The sequence below is a fragment of the Talpa occidentalis genome, unplaced genomic scaffold (genome assembly GCF_014898055.3).
Source record: "Talpa occidentalis isolate TD23 unplaced genomic scaffold, MPIMG_talOcc4v2.1 talOcc4.11, whole genome shotgun sequence".
NCBI lineage: Eukaryota > Metazoa > Chordata > Mammalia > Eulipotyphla > Talpidae > Talpa > Talpa occidentalis.
In genome coordinates, this window is record NW_023601104.1 from 62,737,614 (window position 1) to 62,757,426 (window position 19,813).

The 19,813-nt window shown below is 37.1% G+C and overlaps 1 protein-coding gene across 3 annotated transcripts in view; it reads right to left on the minus strand.

Annotated features, from left to right (window-relative positions):
• The window catches only part of TXNDC16 (thioredoxin domain containing 16), an 81,772-nt gene that overhangs the window by 35,220 nt on the left and 26,739 nt on the right, over positions 1 to 19,813 (minus strand). For all 3 annotated transcript variants that reach the window (XM_037503344.2, XM_037503342.2, XM_037503345.2), the window contains one exon: positions 9,399 to 9,549. In XM_037503344.2, the coding sequence (XP_037359241.1) occupies positions 9,399 to 9,549 (151 nt within the window). The remainder of the gene's footprint in view (positions 1 to 9,398; positions 9,550 to 19,813) is intronic.

Consider the following 19,813-nt stretch of genomic DNA (forward strand, 5'->3'; position numbering starts at 1 on the left):
GAGATTAAAAGCCACACTACTGGAAGACCACTGGACTAACGAGGAGATCAAAGAAGAAATTAAAAAATTCTTTGAATTGAATGACAAGGAGGACACCATATCCTAATGTATGGGATGCAGCAAAAGCAGTAATAAGAGGAAAATATATAGCAATAGAAGCTCACATCAAAAAACAAGAAAGAACTCAAAGAAACAACCTAATCTCGAAGCTCAAAGATCTAGAAAAGAACAACAAAAACCCCAGAACCAGTAGAAGAAAAGAAATAATAAAACCAAAGCAGAAATAAATGAAATTGAACTAAAAAAAACAATCCAAAAGATCAATGAAACCAAGAGCTGGTTCTTTGAAAAAATAAATAAAAATAGACAAACCCCTAGCCAGGCTCACAAAGGAAAAAGGGAGAAAGCACAAATACACAGAATCATAAATGAAAGAGGAGAAATCACAACGGACACAGCAGAAATCAAAAGAATAATCAGTAACTACTATGAACAGTTATATGGAAACAAGTTCAACAATCTAGAGGAGATGGACAAATTCCTACAACTCTACAATCACCCAAAGCTAGATAAAGAAGAAATAGAACACCTAAACACCAATTACAAGCAGCGAAATTGAAATGGTAATTAAAAACCTCCCAAAAACAAAAGCCCAGGACCTGATGGATTTACAAATGAATTCTACCAAACATTCAGAGACGAATTAGTGCCTATCCTTCACAAACTCTTCCAAAAAATTGAGAAGGAAGGGACAATACCAAAACACGTTCTATGAAGCCAATATTACACTAATACCAAAACCGAATAAGGACAACACAAAAAAGGAAAACTATAGGCCAATCTCCCTAATGAACACTGATGCAAAATCCTCAATAAAATTTTAGCTATCAGAATCCAACAATGTATCCATAAGATAATTCACCACGACCAAGTTGGATTCATTCCAGGGGCACAAGGATGGTTTAACATCCGAAAATCAATCAACGTTATCCAACACATCAACAAAAAGAAATATAAAAACCATATGATAATATCAATAGATGCTGAGAAAGCTTTCGACAAAGTGCAACACCCATTCATGATAAAAGCCCTTGAAATTCTTGGGATACAAGGAACATACCTCAACATCATAAAGGCCATCTATGACAAGCAACAGCCAGTATCATTCTCAATGGTGAAAAGCTGAAAGCAATTCCATTAAGATCTGGAACAAGACAAGGATGTCCACTCTCACCACTGCTTTTCAATATAATACTGGAAGTCCTAGCCAGAGCAATAAGACAAGAGAAAAACATCCAAGGAATCCAAATTGGAAAAGAAGAGTCAAACTATCACTATTTTGCAGATGATATGATAATATACATAGAGAACCCCAAAATCTCCACAGAAAAACTAATTCAACTCATCAATCAATTCAGTAAAGTGGCAGGATACAAAATCAACACGCAAAAGTCAGTAGCCTTCCTATACACAAACAATAAATCTGAAGAAGAAGAAATCAAAAAAACCACCCCTTTATTATCGAAACAAAAAAAAAATCAAATATTTGGGAATAAATCTAACAAAAGAGGTAAAGGACCTATACAAAGAAAACTATAAAACACTGTTAAAAGAAATAGAAGAAGACACAAAGAAATGGAAAGACATCCCCTGCTCATGGATTGGAAGAATAAACATTATATAAAATGGCCTCCTACCAAAAGCAAATATACAGATTCAATGCTATTCCAATCAAAATCTCAATGGCATTCTTCAAAGAAATAGAACAATTATTGATGAAATTCATATGGAATCACCAAAAAACCCCGAATAGCCAAAGCTCTACTGAAAAAAAAAGACGGAAATGGAGGCATCACACTCCCAGACTTCAAACTATACAAAGCCATAATCATCAAAACTGCATGGTATTGGAACAAGAACAGACATACAGACCATGGAATCGAATAGAAAATCCAGAAATAAACCCACAGATTTATGGTCAACTAATCTTTGACAAAGGAGCAAAGACTATGCATTGGAGCAAAGAAAGTTTGTTCAATAAATGGTGCTGGGAAAACTGGGTCGCTACATGCAAAAGAATGAAGCTTGACCACTACCTCACACCATACACAAAAATCAACTCAAAATGGATTAAAGAACTAGACATAAGACCTGAAACCATAAAATACATAGAAGGAAATATAGGCGAAACACTACGGGATTTGCACATCAAAGACATCTTTACAGACACATCTCCCAAAGCAGTGATAGTGAAGAGAAAGATAAACAGCTGGGACTACATCAAATTAAAGAGCTTCTGCACAGCAAAAGAGACAATAACAAACAAAGAAGAAACCCCACCAACTGGGAGAACATTTTTGCACCCAACACTAATGATAAAGGACTGATCACAAAAATCTGCAAAGAGCTGATGAGACTCAGCAACAACAAAGAAAATAATCCAGTCAAAATGGGCAGAAGAGCTAAAAAGAAACTTCTCTGAAGAGGAAATGCAAATGGCCAACAGACATATGAAAAAATGTTCAACATCACTTGTAATCAGGGAAATGCAAATCAAAACTACCATGAGATACCATCTCACACCAGTGAGAATGGCACATATTAAAAAAACTAGCAACACAAATGTTGGCGAGGATGTGGAGAAAAAAGGAACTCTTCTGCACTGTTGGTGGGAGTGCAAACTGGTCCAACCATTATGGAGAGCTGTGTGGAGATTTCTGGACCTACTAAACATAGAGCTTCCATATGATCCAGCAATTCCACTCCTAGGTATTTACCCAAAGGACACAGAAACATCAATTCCAAAGAGCACCTGCACTCCTATGTTTATAGCAGCACTGTTTACAATAGCTAAGCTTTGGAAACAACCCAAATGCCCAAAAATAGATGACTGGATCAAGAAGATGTGGTACATATATACCATGGAATATTACTCAGCATTCAAAAAAGATAAACACATGCAATTTGCAGCAACATGGATGGCACTGGAAGGGATCATGCTCAGCGAAATAAGCCAAAAAGAAAAAGAAAAATACCGGAGTCTACTCATAGCAGGAATCTAGAAAACTTAATTAAGGGACCAGGAAATGAATATAAGAAAGTGAAAATCAAAATCAACAAAAAACTATGAACCAGAGACACTTTTTGGGGGGTGGGGGGCGGGAGGAAGGATTGGGGTCAGAATGGGGCGTTTGCAATTGTATGGGGAATATAAAAATAAAATTTAATATTTAAAAAAAAAAAAAATTCTTACATATAGGAATTTGACATATAAGAAATAACATATTACAACATAATGAGAAACACCAGCTTAAATATATACATCTAATTTCACTCTCTCCAGAAGCTCCAGGAAATCTACAGAAGCAAGATTTTGGAAAACAAGATAAGCATACATTTGTGAAGAAAGGAAAGGCAAAATTTTGGAAGTGGGAGAACAGAATAATAAATGACTTAGGAGAGTCTACAAAGCAAAAACATAACTCATGAGAAACAGTTCAATTTTAACTGCAGAATTCTATAAGTGTTCAGGAACTGATAGTGCCTGACATCTCTGGAACTATGAAAAATATTGTAGTGGGAATGGCAGGAAGGCTCAGATATGAGGAGGTATAGGTAAAAGCTTTTAAGAAATAGTCCAGAACCCAAAATTCCCCTTCTCATCTCCATGAGATTAGACAACTGTCTGTCCCTCCTACCAAAGGAAATCTGAGGAGACTTTAGGTAAACTGAGAGTGTAAATAACATACTCAAATTAGGATTGAGTAACTAAATACTGTGATGCTATCCAGTGCCCTCCCCACTATGTTCCCTGAATGCTAGCAGCAGACATCTATCTACCAGAAGAATATTAAAGATCCCTTTCTGAGAATCTTGAGTAACCCCAAGGAAAAGTGTAAACAGACTGACATTGGTGTTCACCAAAAAGTAACCCAGGTCCAACCAGCCTGTGGAGATCAGAGTTAGCAAGTCCCACCAACTTCCCAGAATTTCCAATCAGCTTTTTAGTTTCATAATCAAAATCATGAACAGATGTACGAGCAGTAACAAACATCTGTAGGAAGGCTCTAACTTTAAAGATACAGAACCAAACAAACAGAAAAACAAGCAAGATGGTGGAAGTACCGATTATAAAGGGGAAAAAAAGGTTTAGAAAACCACCACTAATGACATCAATGAGATGGGAATATGCTGATTGAGTAAATCTACCAAAAAGTAGCAGAAGATGATGGAAAATAAGAGAGAAAAGTAATAAAATTGAAGGACTAGTTCAAAAGGTACAACATACAAATAATGGGAGTCCCAGAAAGAAAAAAAATAAAAGGAAGGAAAATAGAAGAAAAAAGAAAAAGCAGAGAGAAAACAGAAGGGATGAAATCATCATTGAAATAAAGACCAAAGTTCCCCACAACTGAAAAATATTTGCTAAAATAAAAGAACCCACTGAGTAGCCAACATAGTGGATAAAAACAGATATGCAGAAAGATACATTTTTGCAAACTTTCCAGTTATTAAGGACTTTTTAATCCTAAAATTTTCCAAATAATCCTTTATTTATGTAGACAAAATTCTAAGATAACCTCCGAGATTCCTGGTGAACAAGCCTTGTCTAATCCCAATCCCTTGAGTGAGACACAGAACAGCTATTCCCTTGATAAGGGTATATTATACAAGGCTCTATTATAGCACATTGGAGTGAGATTATCCCGCTGGCTTGGAATAAGAAAGCTGCAATTTTTGGAGAGGGTCATGTGGCTTATACCTGGGAACAACTTGTAAGAGCTGAGTGTTAACACTAGTCAACAGCCAACAAGAGGATGGGTATTTCAGTCACAAAACCACACGAAATTGAATTATGCCAAAAACCTGAGTGAGTAGAGCAGCCTGAAGGAGGAGAAAATCTGTTTTTACCTCATGTATTTGAAGAGCTATAAGTAATTCAGTATCATAAAGTAAAAAGGAGAAATAAGCAGTAAGGCTAGAGATTGGCAAGGGGCCAGATCATTAAATGTATATATTTTCTGTGAATAAAGTGAAGCCATTTAGGAATTGTTAGAAACATGTAATGTGATCGTATATGTGTAGTTTTAAAATACCCCTCTGCCAGCAATTGGGATAATGAATTTAAAGGAATGAAAATAAAGGAACAGAGACCAGAACAGTTACTATTACTAAAGTAGTACTATGAGAGGTAGAAAGTATTAGCTGTTAAAGTGAAAAACTCAAAAGATATTTAAGATGTAAAATTAGATACAGGAAGATGCAAGCACTGAGAATGATTCCCCAGGTTTCTGCCATGAATAACTGGATAGTAAATCAACTAAGATAATATAGAAAGAACAGATGGTAGAGAAAGACAACACATTAATGTTGGACATGTTGAGCTTAAGAAGAGACATATCTAATTAGTAGTTAGATCTATGGGACAGCACTCCAAAAAAACATGTGACCTGAAAATTCAGATTTCAGAACTGAGTCACAGAAACAGAGGAGATCAGTTGGAGGATGTATTTCAAGCACCTATAACTGTATAAAAAAGCACCACAAAAAACGATGACAAAATAACAAAAATTTTCTTGCTGTTGTATATAGCTGCAAGCTGCAAGCTCATCTTTGCAAGCTTATCTCTGCTCTGTGAACAGATGTGTTTTTAGTGGGGTATTCTGATGGGGAGCTGAAGGTCCCACTTTAAAGATGTCTCATCCACATGGCTAGCAAGCTGTTGACTATTATAAGTTCAGTCAGGGTTGTGGGCTAGGGATTCCAATTTTCTTCACATGGGCTTCACTGGCTACAATTCATATGTAAAATACACATATCTCCAAGATGTCCAGAGCATCATCCTGTCAGACTTTGAGACCAGTATAAAGTCTAAGATTTCATCATCTACAATCATGTCCAGGTGTAGATGAGGCACCTCTAATGTAGTTCCATGGGGATAGCTCCTTGAGAATTAACCCTCCAAATCTGAATCCCTGTGAACTAAAAGAGATAAATTATTTGTCTCTAAAACATATCCAACAATAATGGAATAGGCATAGGATTATCACTAAACATACACCTGTTTAAAAGGGGAAAAACAGAGACTACAACAATCACCAACACATAGGAACTCTGAAGTCCATCTGGGCATATTTTGTCAGTTCCTTCATTAGATTTCAGTCCTACTTCCAGAGGGTTGTTATGTGAGGTGACCAACTACAAACTCTGGATTCTTGGCCTGCCCTCCAACTCATCCTTTTTTTTTTTTTTTTTTACAAAACAAAAGAAAACAACAACAAAAAGAGCCTGTGTTGTTTGCAGCTTAGTAGATTACTCAGCCTTTTCTTGCCTATAGAAATTTGAAGATCTTGGGCCTCCCTGGTGGTGTGATGGGTTAAGATGCAACCTATGAAGCTATCCACAGCCACTGCAGCCAAGGGTTCGATCCCCAGCCAGGGAGCAGACCTCTTCTAACTTGCCCGCTGCTCCCCTCAGCAGTTTATTTCAGTCAATCTGCCTGTTCTGTTCCCCACTCTGGCTCTGGTGAACCCTCTCACCCTACCCCACCTCTGGCCTGTACCCCAGCTTTTGTATGCATAAATAATCTTAAAAAAAGAAAGAAATTTGGAGATCTGAAGGCCTCTTTTTACTTTGTAGTATTTCTTTCCCTTTCCATAAAAGCTGATACAATTCTTTTAAAACCTTGTAGTTTCTTAATTACAAAGTTATAATCCATTTCTACCTTGTAGGTAGGAAAAGTAACACAGTGGTACCATACACCTAAGGCCTCCCTCAAAATCTTTCCCAAAAATTAAGAGGAAAGAACATTTCCAAATTCCTTGCATGAGACCAACACTACTGTGAAATCAAAGTCAAACAAAGATACAAGAAAACAAAACTACACAGAAAAACCTTATGGATACTGACATAAATAGCTTCAACAAAATACTAACAAATTTAATTCCACAGCACATTAAATGGATTAAGTACCATGATCAAACAGGACTTACCCCTGGGATGCAAGGATGGTTCAATATATGAAAATCAATAAATGTAATAAGCTGCATTAACAAAACAAAGGACAAAAATCAAATGAGCATCTCCCAATGGAGATACAAAAAGAAAATCTGACAATATTTAATATTATTTCATGATAATACTATAGAAAATGGAAGAAAATTATCTGACGATAATAAAGGTCACATGAAAAGACCACAGCTAACATCATACTTATTGGTGAATAACTGAAAGTTTTTCCTCTAAGATCAGAGCAAGACAAGGATGCCCATTCTTGCCACTTTCATTCAACATAGCATGGGAAGTCCTAGCCAGAACAACTAGGCAAGAAAAGTTAAAAGTATTCAAATTGGAAAGGAAGAAGAAAATTATCTGTGTTCTTACATGTAGAAAACCCTAAAGGTGCCACAAAAAATACTGTTAGAACTAATGAATTGATTCAGCAAAGTTGCAGGATATAAAATTATCACTCAAAAATAGGTTGTGCTTCTATACACTAACAATGAACAATCCAAAAAGGAAAGTAAGAAAATAATTGGTGATGGGTGTGGTGAAGTAATGTATACCTGAAGGATGTGATCCTATATTTCTAAATCACATACAGTGTTATACACCAATGTTGCCTCAATTTAAAAAATTAAAAATTAAAAAAAGAATCCCATTTCTAACAGCATCAAAAAGAATACTTAGGAAAAGCTTAGCCAAGGAAACAAGAAGTTGTACACTGAAAACTACACACCGTTGCTGAAATAAAGACACAAATAAATGGAAAGACATCCCATTCATGTTTACACTCACTGGTTCGATTTAATATTGTTAAGATGTACAGACTACACAAAGTCACCTACAGATTCAATGCAATCCCTATCAAAATGCTAATGGAATTTTTTGCAGAAATAGAAAACCATTTTAGAATTCATATGGAATCTTCAAGGAAGCCCAAATAGCCAAAATGATCTATGGAAAAATAAAGGTGAGGACCTTACTCTCCCCGATTTCAAAATATAGTACAAAGCAATAGTAATCAAATGAGTATAGTATTGGCATAGACAGGCATGAGAACAGAACAAATCCAGAAATAAACCCTCATGTATATAGTCCAATGGTCTTTGTGAAGGGTGCCAAAGCTGTACAATTGAGAAAGGACAATCTCCTTAGCAAACGGAGTTGGGCAAATTAATTCTTCACAGATGAAAGAATCAAGATGGACCCACATGGACAAAAATTAACTCAAAATAGGTTAAAGACTTACATATCAGACCTGAGACAATCAAACTCCTAGAAGAAAACATAGGGGGAAAGTTTCATGACATTCACATTGGAACAGGCAAAGATTTCTGAGATATGATACCATAAGCACAGGCAACAAAGGTAAAAAAGAGATACCTCAAACTTAAAAACAAATGCCGAGAAGAGGACAATCAATAGAGTGAAAAGACAATCTGAAACTGGGAGAAAATATTGAAAACCATTATGGAGAAGGGGTTAACATTCAGAATATATAAAGAACCCCTACAACTTAATAATATAAAAGCAAATAACCAATTTAAAAGTTTACTGCAGGACTGGAATAGATACTTCTCCAAAGATGACATATAAATAGCTAGCAAGTATATGAAAAAAATGCTCAAAATCACTAATCATCAGGAAAATGCAAGTTAAAATGACAGTGGGTATATCTACAGTGGAGAACTGTATGGGGATTTCCCAAAAAAATAAAAATAAAAATAGCATTCATACCTCTATCTGCATGTAGCTGCATGGGTATATAGACTACTGGTGTGAGAGTCAACTAACAATGATAAGAATAGGCAATTTTTAAATGATTTTTTCTATCCCCTTTGCCACAGTGTCTAGAATACTTGTAATGCACATGCATTGTTTTTATTTTAAAAAGGACATACTGTGTGAGCAGTCCCACAGAAAGTTTTATATATGTTCAGTCCTTCAAATTCTCAGAGACAGAATTCTGCTGATCACCATAATTGACTGAGTCTTTATGAAATACTTGCAGTCTAATGCTAAGGAAAATGGGGCACAAGGAGAGCTATAGTTCCAATATTTACCAACTTTTAAAATGTGATCAAGACACTCACAAAAGTGATCTTTCCTTAACCATGATTTAGTCTTTGTGATCACAGGTTGGTCACAACCATTATATCTATCACATAATACCTCCACTTACAAAATACTATCTATAATTTCAATGCAACAATACCCTAAGGCATTAAAATATCATTTTCTGAATATCCTTATCTTCTATTCTTCTACTGAGGAATTAAGTGAAAGAAACATGTCCAAGGAAAGGGGAAAAATAAAGCTCACATAAGTAAAAGGCATATCTATGAAAACAATAAATTTTATGTATGTTATCTAATATATTAAAATAAGACACATACCAGAAAAGGTGCTTCCATTATCTTAATAAATCGATGAATGTTCAGTGTAGTCAGTGACTGTTCCATTAATGTTCTTCTACATTGCTGGGTCAAGTCCAAGACTCGTTTACAATGAAAAAAGTAGAGATGTGCATATTCTATATTCTCAGTGCTGCAAATTAAAAATTAGGGACAGACCCACTTGAAATTCAATTGTGATCCTTCTACCATGTAGAAAGACATAACAACAAATTTCTTTGCCTTAAGCCTCATACTTTTGGGTTACTGTTTTAGTAAAAGTCTTAATGAGTACAATAAAATAAAATGGCAGGAAAGAGGATATATAATATTAAAGAAAAGTTAACCTTAATATTTTTAACAAGCTACATGAGCTGTATAAGCAATTTTCCCCCTGAACTCTTTCATATGGTAGCTTCTAAATTAGGCTATAGGCAGATATGTATATTTTTTTTTAATAAAAGGCTGTCACTTTGAGGACAATGAGATTTTCTTCAAATATAGTCACATTTCCAGAGCTATGCTAAATAAAGCTTTGTAAAACAAATTTTCTAGGTTTAATTTAAACCCAAATCTGTTTTGAATAAACTTCAGCCAAAACATGCCTTAAGATAGAAACCATGTGACACTTTGTGGGAGTTTGTGAGTTTGTATCTGAAATATTACAAAATTCAGCAAATATGGTTTATAATTTGAGTCTTGGCATTCCCTTCAATATGAGAATTCAAAGATAAACTTATAGTGGGTAAGTAAGGTTTGCCAAAATTAAAATAGCATTTTAAACATCTCCATATGGCATTAGTAGGGTTTGGCAAAATACCGCAAATTTTTATTTTTAAAATGTTATTTTAATTCTTGATACATGCTTAAACTGAGATCCAAGCTTCTCTGATTATAAATTTAACTACAAAGTAATTTCTAATAAACTCAATGATTAAAGAAAATCTCACTAAAAGATTTACTTAATGCCTACTACATGGTAGATCCAGTTCTAAATGCAGAAGATTAAGCAGAATAAGACAATTCAAATCCCTAAGGGGCTTAGACTAAAGGAGATATATTCAGTAAAATAATAATCAAAATGTAGTTTATAAATGTTATAATATACAAAGTGCTTTAGAAACAAATTTTTCGTTTTGACTCAAGTTGAGAAAGAGAAGGAAGAAAAGGGAAAGGAAATCACTACAAAGATCAAAAGCATAAGGATGAAAATTACTTTCCCAAGAAGACAGGACAAATGAGTATTTCACACAAAAGGCACAGTATAGTCAAAGTACAAAGCACAAAGCTTTTTGAGGGAACCCTATACAGTCACATATTGCTGAAAGTGAAGTATGAAAGCAAGAGAACTTAGCTGAATTTGGAACACACATCATAGCCTTTGAAATAATAAAATAATGTAGCAAAAATATTTAACTAGTTGTAGGTAGCAGAAACCAAAAAGGGGTAGGTAAGAACTTCCTAGAAGTTTAAAAGAGTATATTCACAGAAAACAAGGAACATTCAAGTAACTGGATCAGAGGGGAAATATGGAGATCAGAACAAGAATTCAGAGACTTCATTTTGTCATTAACACTTTTCAGCTCCCAACTCTCCCTACAGACAACTCTCTCTGTTTTACTTCTATATGGGCAACACATTGCTATGAGCTAGAGAGCCATGGCTGTATAATCCAATTTCTCAGCCATCTCTAGGTTCCTGAGAAAAGTGACTTCATTTGCGCAAGTAAGCCAAAATATTGGTTGACCCTCAGTCAACTGACCCCCTTGATTTAACTGATTGTGACAGATACGGGGGTGAAGCTACCCTTCTTGACCTATACATAGATTCTTTAAGAAGGGAATATGGGCAGGTAGCAAAAGTACTAGCATCTCTATAGCATGCTCTTTTACTACCTATTATATATATATATATATATATAATATATATATATACCCCTCTTACCAACACATAATTTTAAACATACTCAGGTCCAACATGATGTAACAATTAGTATACTAGTTAAAGGTATAGCCCAGGGCCTCCCCGGTGGCACAGCGGTTGAGTGCTGGGTTGTGAGGCTGCCCGCAGCCTCTGCAGCACCGGTTCCATCCCCGGCCGCCAGGCAAGGGTCCCACATGGTGCGCAGACCTCTCCTGCCGCCCACTGCTTCCCTCAGCAGTGTACTTCGGTCCTTCTGCCTGTTCTGCTCCCTGCTCTGGCTCTGGTGAATTCTCTCACCTCCCGCGCTTTCTGACTGTACCCAGTGCATGTATAAACAAACAAACAAACAAATAAATAATAAATAAAAAACATGCCTCTATAAAAAAATAAAATAATAAAAAAGAAAAAAGAGGTCAGATTTAGGGGGGGCGGAGCAACATGGCGGTGAGGAGACGCTGCGAGTAAGATCTCCCATTAAAAAGTTAATAGGGAGGAAAAGCGGCAGGTCCAGTGAGAACTGGGACACGGAAGATAAACGGGTGACGCCCAGGAGCTGCCCGAAGAAGAAGTGGCCATAAAAGGGACTAGAAGGAGGGAAGCGCAGAACCCTCCCCTCCCCCGCCACAGAGGCAGCATCTCCAACCGCAGAGAGGAGGAAACAACAAACCAAACGACAACGAAAAACGACGCAGCAAGCGGGACTGGAGTGGAAAGAACTATTGCAGCACCACACCCCGTGAACGGGAGCTGTGGAGAACCCTGCAGGATCCGCGCGCGGTGAGCTCGGGCGCCATTAGAGAAGAACAAAGACCCCGGGAGACGCGCACACCAGCCCGGGCTGCCGGTAAGCTTGCGCGGAAACGCGGCGCGCTCGTGCGCTTGAAAAGCAAGTGCAGACCTGGATCTCGGCTGCCAGCGTCCCGCTGCGACCTAGGCTTGCGGGGAGACGACCTAGGTTGCGGGGAGACGCGCGGAGGTCCTCACTGAGGTGAAGGTCCCTCCCTGAGTGAGCAGGAACCAGGCGCCCAGGCACGGGAGCGGTGCAAAAGGCGCCATTCCCGCGCACTGAACTGGGCTACAGCCCGTCCTGGAACTGAGGGCTTTGAACTGAGAACCGGGGCACGAAAATTCGGGGCGTGGTTTCTCCACGACGGTGGGGCACAAGGCAGACACAGCACCCAAAGCTGTTGAGGTGTACCCTACCATTCTCTCTGTTCCTGTCCCACGGGGTGGGGGGAGCGAAAAACAGCCCCCAAGGACAAGGAGAGATCTCTGGCGCCACCTAGCGACCAGGAAAAAAAAAGTCACTAACACCCTATAAAAAGGACATTTCTTAAGACTGCTTGAAAAGGGCAGGTTTCTGGAGGACCCAGTGGCCAGCCGGGAAGTTATTCCACGCAGGCCCCTTCCGACCAGCAGTCTGGCCACAGAGGGAGCAGGCACCCACGTCCGGGGCAGACCGGGTGCGCAGGAGAAGTGTGCCTGAAACCGGAGGCGCAGGGACTGCATCCCGCTTCGCATTTGAGAACAGGGACATTTCTCAGTAAAAAACTGCTAAATCCAGCAGAAAGCTCCAGAAGACAGAAGATGGTCCTGAAGAGCCAGAGGGGAGCGGAGAAGTCACCCAAGATGTCAGTCAGTCCGAGCAACACAGTTCCAACGCATACGACAATTAGAAAAAGACAGTAGGGAGTAGAAGAACCACACGCCCTAAACTCCTCAGGAAAGAAGCACACCACAAAAAGAAAACATCCCAGATTGCAACGACAGCAACTTGGAAGAACTCTGAGCCTTCCAGAAAGAGAATTTAAAATTGCCATGATTAAAAAAGTGATAGATCAGAAGAGAAATTGAGTCCCTAAAGAGGGAAGTAAGAGAAATGCAGGAGATCAAAGAATTAATGGAGGAACTAAGAACTCTGGGAAAAGCAATGAAAGCAGAATAGATGAAATGGAAGAACGAATAAGTAATCTTGAAGACACAGAAATAAAAAGAACCAAACAGAAAAGGAAGAGAAGTACGAAGGAAAAAGAATGAAGAAAGACTTCGGGAACTATCTGACTCCATGAGGAAAGGAAATATAAGAGTTATGGAATTCCAGAAGGAGAGGAGAGAGATGTAGGAACAGAGAAAATATTCATGGATATAATTGAAGAGAACTTCCCAAATGAGAAGAAGGAGCTGAAAATTGATATACAAGAAGCAAGAAGAACACCAAACTTCCACGACGAAAGGAAAACAAGCAAGACACATAATAGTAAAGCTCCCAAGAATCCAGGACAGAGGAAAAATAATGAGCTGACAAGAGGAAGAAACAGATAACATTCAAAAGGAACCAATCAGGCTGACATCAGACTTCTCTGAAGAAACACTACGGGCAAGAAGAGAGTGGAGGGACATAGTCAACAGACTCCAAGAAAACAGATGCCAACCAAGAATACTCTATCCGCAAAGCTCTCTTTCCTCATGAAGAAAGAATATGGACCTTCCCAGACAAGAGAAACTCCGGATTTCATTGCGACTAAACCCACTCTTCAAAATACTACAAGGAATCCTAAAGCCAGAACCTCAGAGGACGAATAACAACGAAAGAAGACCAAAAAAAAAAAAAAAAAAGTTATTAAAAGAATAAATAAATAAAATCAAAGGAAAGACAAACATAATGGCAAATACAGATGCTAACATATCAATATTAACTCTAAATGTAAATGGACTAAACTCTTCAATAAAAAGACACAGAGTTGCAGCCTGGATTAAGAAACAAAACCCAACCTTTTGCTGTCTCCAGGAACATTTAGCTACAAAAGATAAAAATAGGCTCAAAGTCAAAGGATGGAAAACAATCCTGCAAGCAAATGGGCCAAAAAAGAAAGCAGGAACAGCTATACTTATATCAGATAAAACAGACTTCAAACTCAAAAAATAAAGAGACCCCAATGGTCCTACATTATGATTAAGGGGACAATACTTCAAGAAGAAATAACACTCATTAACATATACTCACCAAACGAAAGAGCACCAAATATATCAGACAACTGTTGTCTCTCTGAAAAGACATCAAAGAAAACACATATGTAGTGGGAGACTTCAACACACCACTATCAACAATGGATAGATCAACAAGACAAAAATAAGTAAAGAAACTAAAGCTCTAAATAAGGACCTAGAGCATTTGGGCTTAACAGACATCTATAGAACACTAAACCCAAAAAAAACGGAGTACACATTTTTCTCAAGCGCACATGGATCATTCTCCAGGATCGATCACATACTGGGGCACAAGACAAACATCAACAGATACACCAAGATTGAAATCATACCAACCATCTTTTCTGACCACGAAGGCATCAAACTAGAAATAAATCATAAAAAGAAGGCAAGGAACTATCCTACCTCATGGAGATTAAAAGCCACACTACTGGAAGACCACTGGACTAACGAGGAGATCAAAGAAGAAATTAAAAAATTCTTTGAATTGAATGACAAGGAGGACACCAATATCCTAAATGTATGGGATGCAGCAAAAGCAGTAATAAGAGGAAAATAATAGCAATAGAAAGCTCACATCAAAAAACAAGAAAGAACTCAAAGAAACAACCTAATCTCGAAGCTCAAAGATCTAGAAAAAGAACAACAAAAAAACCCAGAACCAGTAGAAGAAAAGAAATAATAAAACCAAAGCAGAAATAAATGAAATTGAAACTAAAAAAACAATCCAAAGATCAATGAAACCAAGAGCTGGTTTCTTTGAAAAATAAATAAAATAGACAAACCCCTAGCCAGGCTCACAAAGGAAAAAAGGGAAAGCACAAATACACAGAATCATAAATGAAGAGGAGAAATCACAACGGACACAGCAGAAATCAAAAGAATAATCAGTAACTACTATGAACAGTTATATGGAAACAAGTTCAACAATCTAGAGGAGATGGACAAATTCCTACAACTCTACAATCACCCAAAGCTAGATAAAGAAGAAATAGAACACCTAAACAGACCAATTACAAGCAGCGAAATTGAAATGGTAATTAAAAACTCCCCAAAACAAAAGCCCAGGACCTGATGGATTTACAAATGAATTCTACAAACATTCAGAGACGAATTAGTGCCTATCCTTCACAAACTCTTCCAAAAAATTGAGAAGGAAGGACAATACCAAACACGTTCTATGAAGCCAATATTACACTAATACCAAACCGAATAAGGACAACACAAAAAAGGAAAACTATAGGCCAATCTCCCTAATGAACACTGATGCAAAAATCCTCAATAAAATTTTAGCTATCAGAATCCAACAATGTATCCATAAGATAATTCACCACGACCAAGTTGGATTCATTCCAGGGGCACAAGGATGGTTTAACATCCGAAAATCAATCAACGTTATCCAACACATCAACAAAAGAAATATAAAAACCATATGATAATATCAATAGATGCTGAGAAAGCTTTCGACAAAGTGCAACACCCATTCATGATAAAAGCCCTTGAAATTCTTGGGATACAAGGAACATACCTCAACATCATAAAGGCCATCTATGACAAGCCAACAGCCAGTATCATTCTCAATGGTGAAAAGCTGAAAGCAATTCCATTAAGATCTGGAACAAGACAAGGATGTCCACTCTCACCACTGCTTTTCAATATAATACTGGAAGTCCTAGCCAGAGCAATAAGACAAGAGAAAGACATCCAAGGAATCCAAATAGGAAAAGAAGAAGTCAAACTATCACTATTTGCAGATGATATGATAATATACATAGAGAACCCCAAAATCTCCACAGAAAAACTAATTCAACTCATCAATCAATTCAGTAAAGTGGCAGGATACAAAATCAACACGCAAAAGTCAGTAGCCTTCCTATACACAAACAATAAATCTGAAGAAGAAGAAATCAAAAAAACCACCCCTTTTATTATCGAAACAAAAAAAATCAATATTTGGGAATAAATCTAACAAAAGAGGTAAAGGACCTATACAAAGAAACTATAAAACACTGTTAAAAGAAATAGAAGAAGACACAAAGAATGGAAAGACATCCCCTGCTCATGGATTGGAAGAATAAACATTATTAAAATGGCCATCCTTCCAAAAGCAATATACAGATTCAATGCTATTCCAATCAAAATCTCAATGGCATTCTTCAAAGAAATAGAACAATTATTGATGAAATTCATATGGAATCACCAAAACCCCGAATAGCCAAAGCTCTACTGAAAAAAAAAGACGGAAATGGAGGCATCACACTCCCAGACTTCAAACTATACTACAAAGCCATAATCATCAAAACTGCATGGTATTGGAACAAGAACAGACATACAGACCAATGGAATCGAATAGAAAATCCAGAAATAAACCCACAGATTTATGGTCAACTAATCTTTGACAAAGGAGCAAAGACTATGCATTGGAGCAAAGAAAGTTTGTTCAATAAATGGTGCTGGGAAACTGGGTCGCTACATGCAAAAGAATGAAGCTTGACCACTACCTCACACATACACAAAAATCAACTCAAAATGGATTAAAGAACTAGACATAAGACCTGAAACCATAAAATACATAGAAGGAAATATAGGCGAAACACTACGGGATTTGCACATCAAAGACATCTTTACAGACACATCACCCAAAGCAGTGATAGTGAAGACAAAGATAAACAGCTGGGACTACATCAAATTAAAGAGCTTCTGCACAGCAAAAGAGACAATAACAAAAACAAAGAGAAACCCCACCAACTGGGAGAACATTTTGCACCCAACACTAATGATAAAGGACTGATCACAAAAATCTGCAAAGAGCTGATGAGACTCAGCAACAACAAAGAATATAATCCAGTCAAAAAATGGGCAGAAGAGCTAAAAAGAAACTTCTCTGAAGAGGAAATGCAAATGGCCAACAGACATATGAAAAAATGTTCAACATCACTTGTAATCAGGGAAATGCAAATCAAAACTACCATGAGATACCATCTCACACCAGTGAGAATGGCACATATTAAAAAAACTAGCAACAACAAATGTTGGCGAGGATGTGGAGAAAAAGGAACTCTTGTGCACTGTTGGTGGAGTGCAAACTGGTCCAACCACTATGGAGAGCTGTGTGGAGATTTCTGGACCTACTAAACATAGAGCTTCCATATGATCCAGCAATTCCACTCCTAGGTATTTACCCAAAGGACACAGAAACATCAATTCCAAAGAGCACCTGCACTCCTATGTTTATAGCAGCACTGTTTACAATAGCTAAGCTTTGGAAACAACCCAAATGCCCAAAAATAGATGACTGGATCAAGAAGATGTGGTACATATATACCATGGAATATTACTCAGCATTCAAAAAAGATAAACACATGCAATTTGCAGCAACATGGATGGCGCTGGAAGGGATCATGCTCAGCGAAATAAGCCAAAAAGAAAAAGAAAAATACCGGATGGTCTCACTCATAGCAGGAATCTAGAAAACTTAAATAAGGGACCAGGAAAATGAATATAAGAAAGTGAAAATCAAAATCAACAAAAAACTATGAACCAGAGACACTTTTTGGGGGTGGGGGGCGGGAGGGGAAGGATTGGGGTCAGAATGGGTCGTTTGCAATTGTATGGGGGAATATAAAAATAAAATTTAATATTTAAAAAAAAAAAAAAAAAAAAAAAAAAAAGAAAAAAAGAAAAGAAATAGTGTCTAGCACAAAGAAGGCATTTCATAAATATTTGTTGAGTGAAAGAATGAACAAATGAAAGAAAAAATGCATTCACCACCACCCCACATTAGGAAATGACTGACCCAAAGTCATTGCAACTACTTCCTCTGGAAGTAATGTCAAAGGACAACAGTATTCTGAGATTATAGTCTCTCTCTGTCACATCAGCTCCAGATACGGCTGTCTCTTCAACATCTTGTTATCCATGAATAAATGACCATTCAGACACCTCCAATATATCACATACTTGAAAGTACATGAAAAATGGGGCAACTATAATTTTAAATTCTCATTTTAAAAATAGGGAAAAGCAAAAATACTTCTAGAATACAGAATATCTTGTTGAATGGGATTGTAAGGGAAACAACAGAATCTACACTATGCCAATAAATAAGCATTTCTTTGTGTTTTAAGTATACCACCATTCTTTGCAATTATTCATTATCTGAAAAATATAGAAAATGACAATCTAAGAGAAATCACAACCAACAAACCCTCAGGGAAACTGTGGGGGCTAGCATAGAGCCACCACAAGATAAAGAATAATAGGGCTTCCCCATTCCGGGATGGGATATTAAAAGTCTATTCTTGGAGTAGCAAAGTAGCTGCTTCAACAATTGCTTTTTGTATCTGGAGACTACACAGTGATGACTTACGGCACCATAAGTATAATTCTCAAATTTTCCAAAATATAACTCTTATACAAACAGCAAACATGCATCAAAATTTAAGTTAACTCATTACTGAGGGAACCAGCCAAAGGGCACTTCAATGAGAAGTTACCAATGGAAAAAGGAATGTTGGTCAATGTCACACTGAGCAATAGAAATGTAACTTCTCTTTGCAGGAACTTAATTCTCCATTGACTAACTCTCCCCCACCCCATTTCCCTTTATCAGTGTTTTATGAACCAACTTCTAAATTTATAGAGTTGTGAAATGTCTGGGATTTAATTAATTCTGTGTGGTATATCTAACAGTCACTTTTTAAGAGGCCAGTCAAAGAGCTAATTAAAAAACAAAAAATGCACAGAGCATTATTCACAATACCAAGAGTTGGAAACAACCTCTTTGGTCATCAACTGATAATTGGATGAAGTGTGGTATACATACACAGTGAAATACTAGTTATAATTTTTAAAAAAGAAATCCTGCTATTTGCAAGAGCAAGGATGGACATAGAGTACATTATGCAAAATGAAATAAGTCAGACAGAAAAGACAAACATCACACTGTACCATTTCTCTCACATGTGGGATAGAAACAAAGCAAATGAACAAACAAAACAATTAGACAACAAAAACAAAACTGTGTTTACCAGAAGGGAAGGGGAAATGAGGTGGTAAATTGGGTAGAAGGAAGAGATCAATTGTACAGTAATAGAAAACAGACTTTTGGTGAGTAGCATAATGTAGTATATACAAATGTTGACATATTAGTCTGTATACCTGAAACCGATAATGTTATAGACCAATGTTACCTCAATTTAAAAAAAAAATTTTGAGGTAGACTCATTTGTTTATTTTTTGTTTTTGCTTCCCTTGCCATCCCCAAATACATCTCTGTAGTTGATGCCCGCAAATGGAATATATACACAATGGAATTCCACTCAACTCTTTAAAACACTTCATCCAATTATCAGTTGATGAGCATAGAGATTGTTTCCAAATCTTGGCTATTGTGAATAATGCTCTGTGCATTTTTTTTTTTTAATTAGCCCTTTGACTGGCCTCTTAAAAAGTGACTGCTAGATATACCACACCGAATTAATTAGTACCTTCTGGAACAAAATGGA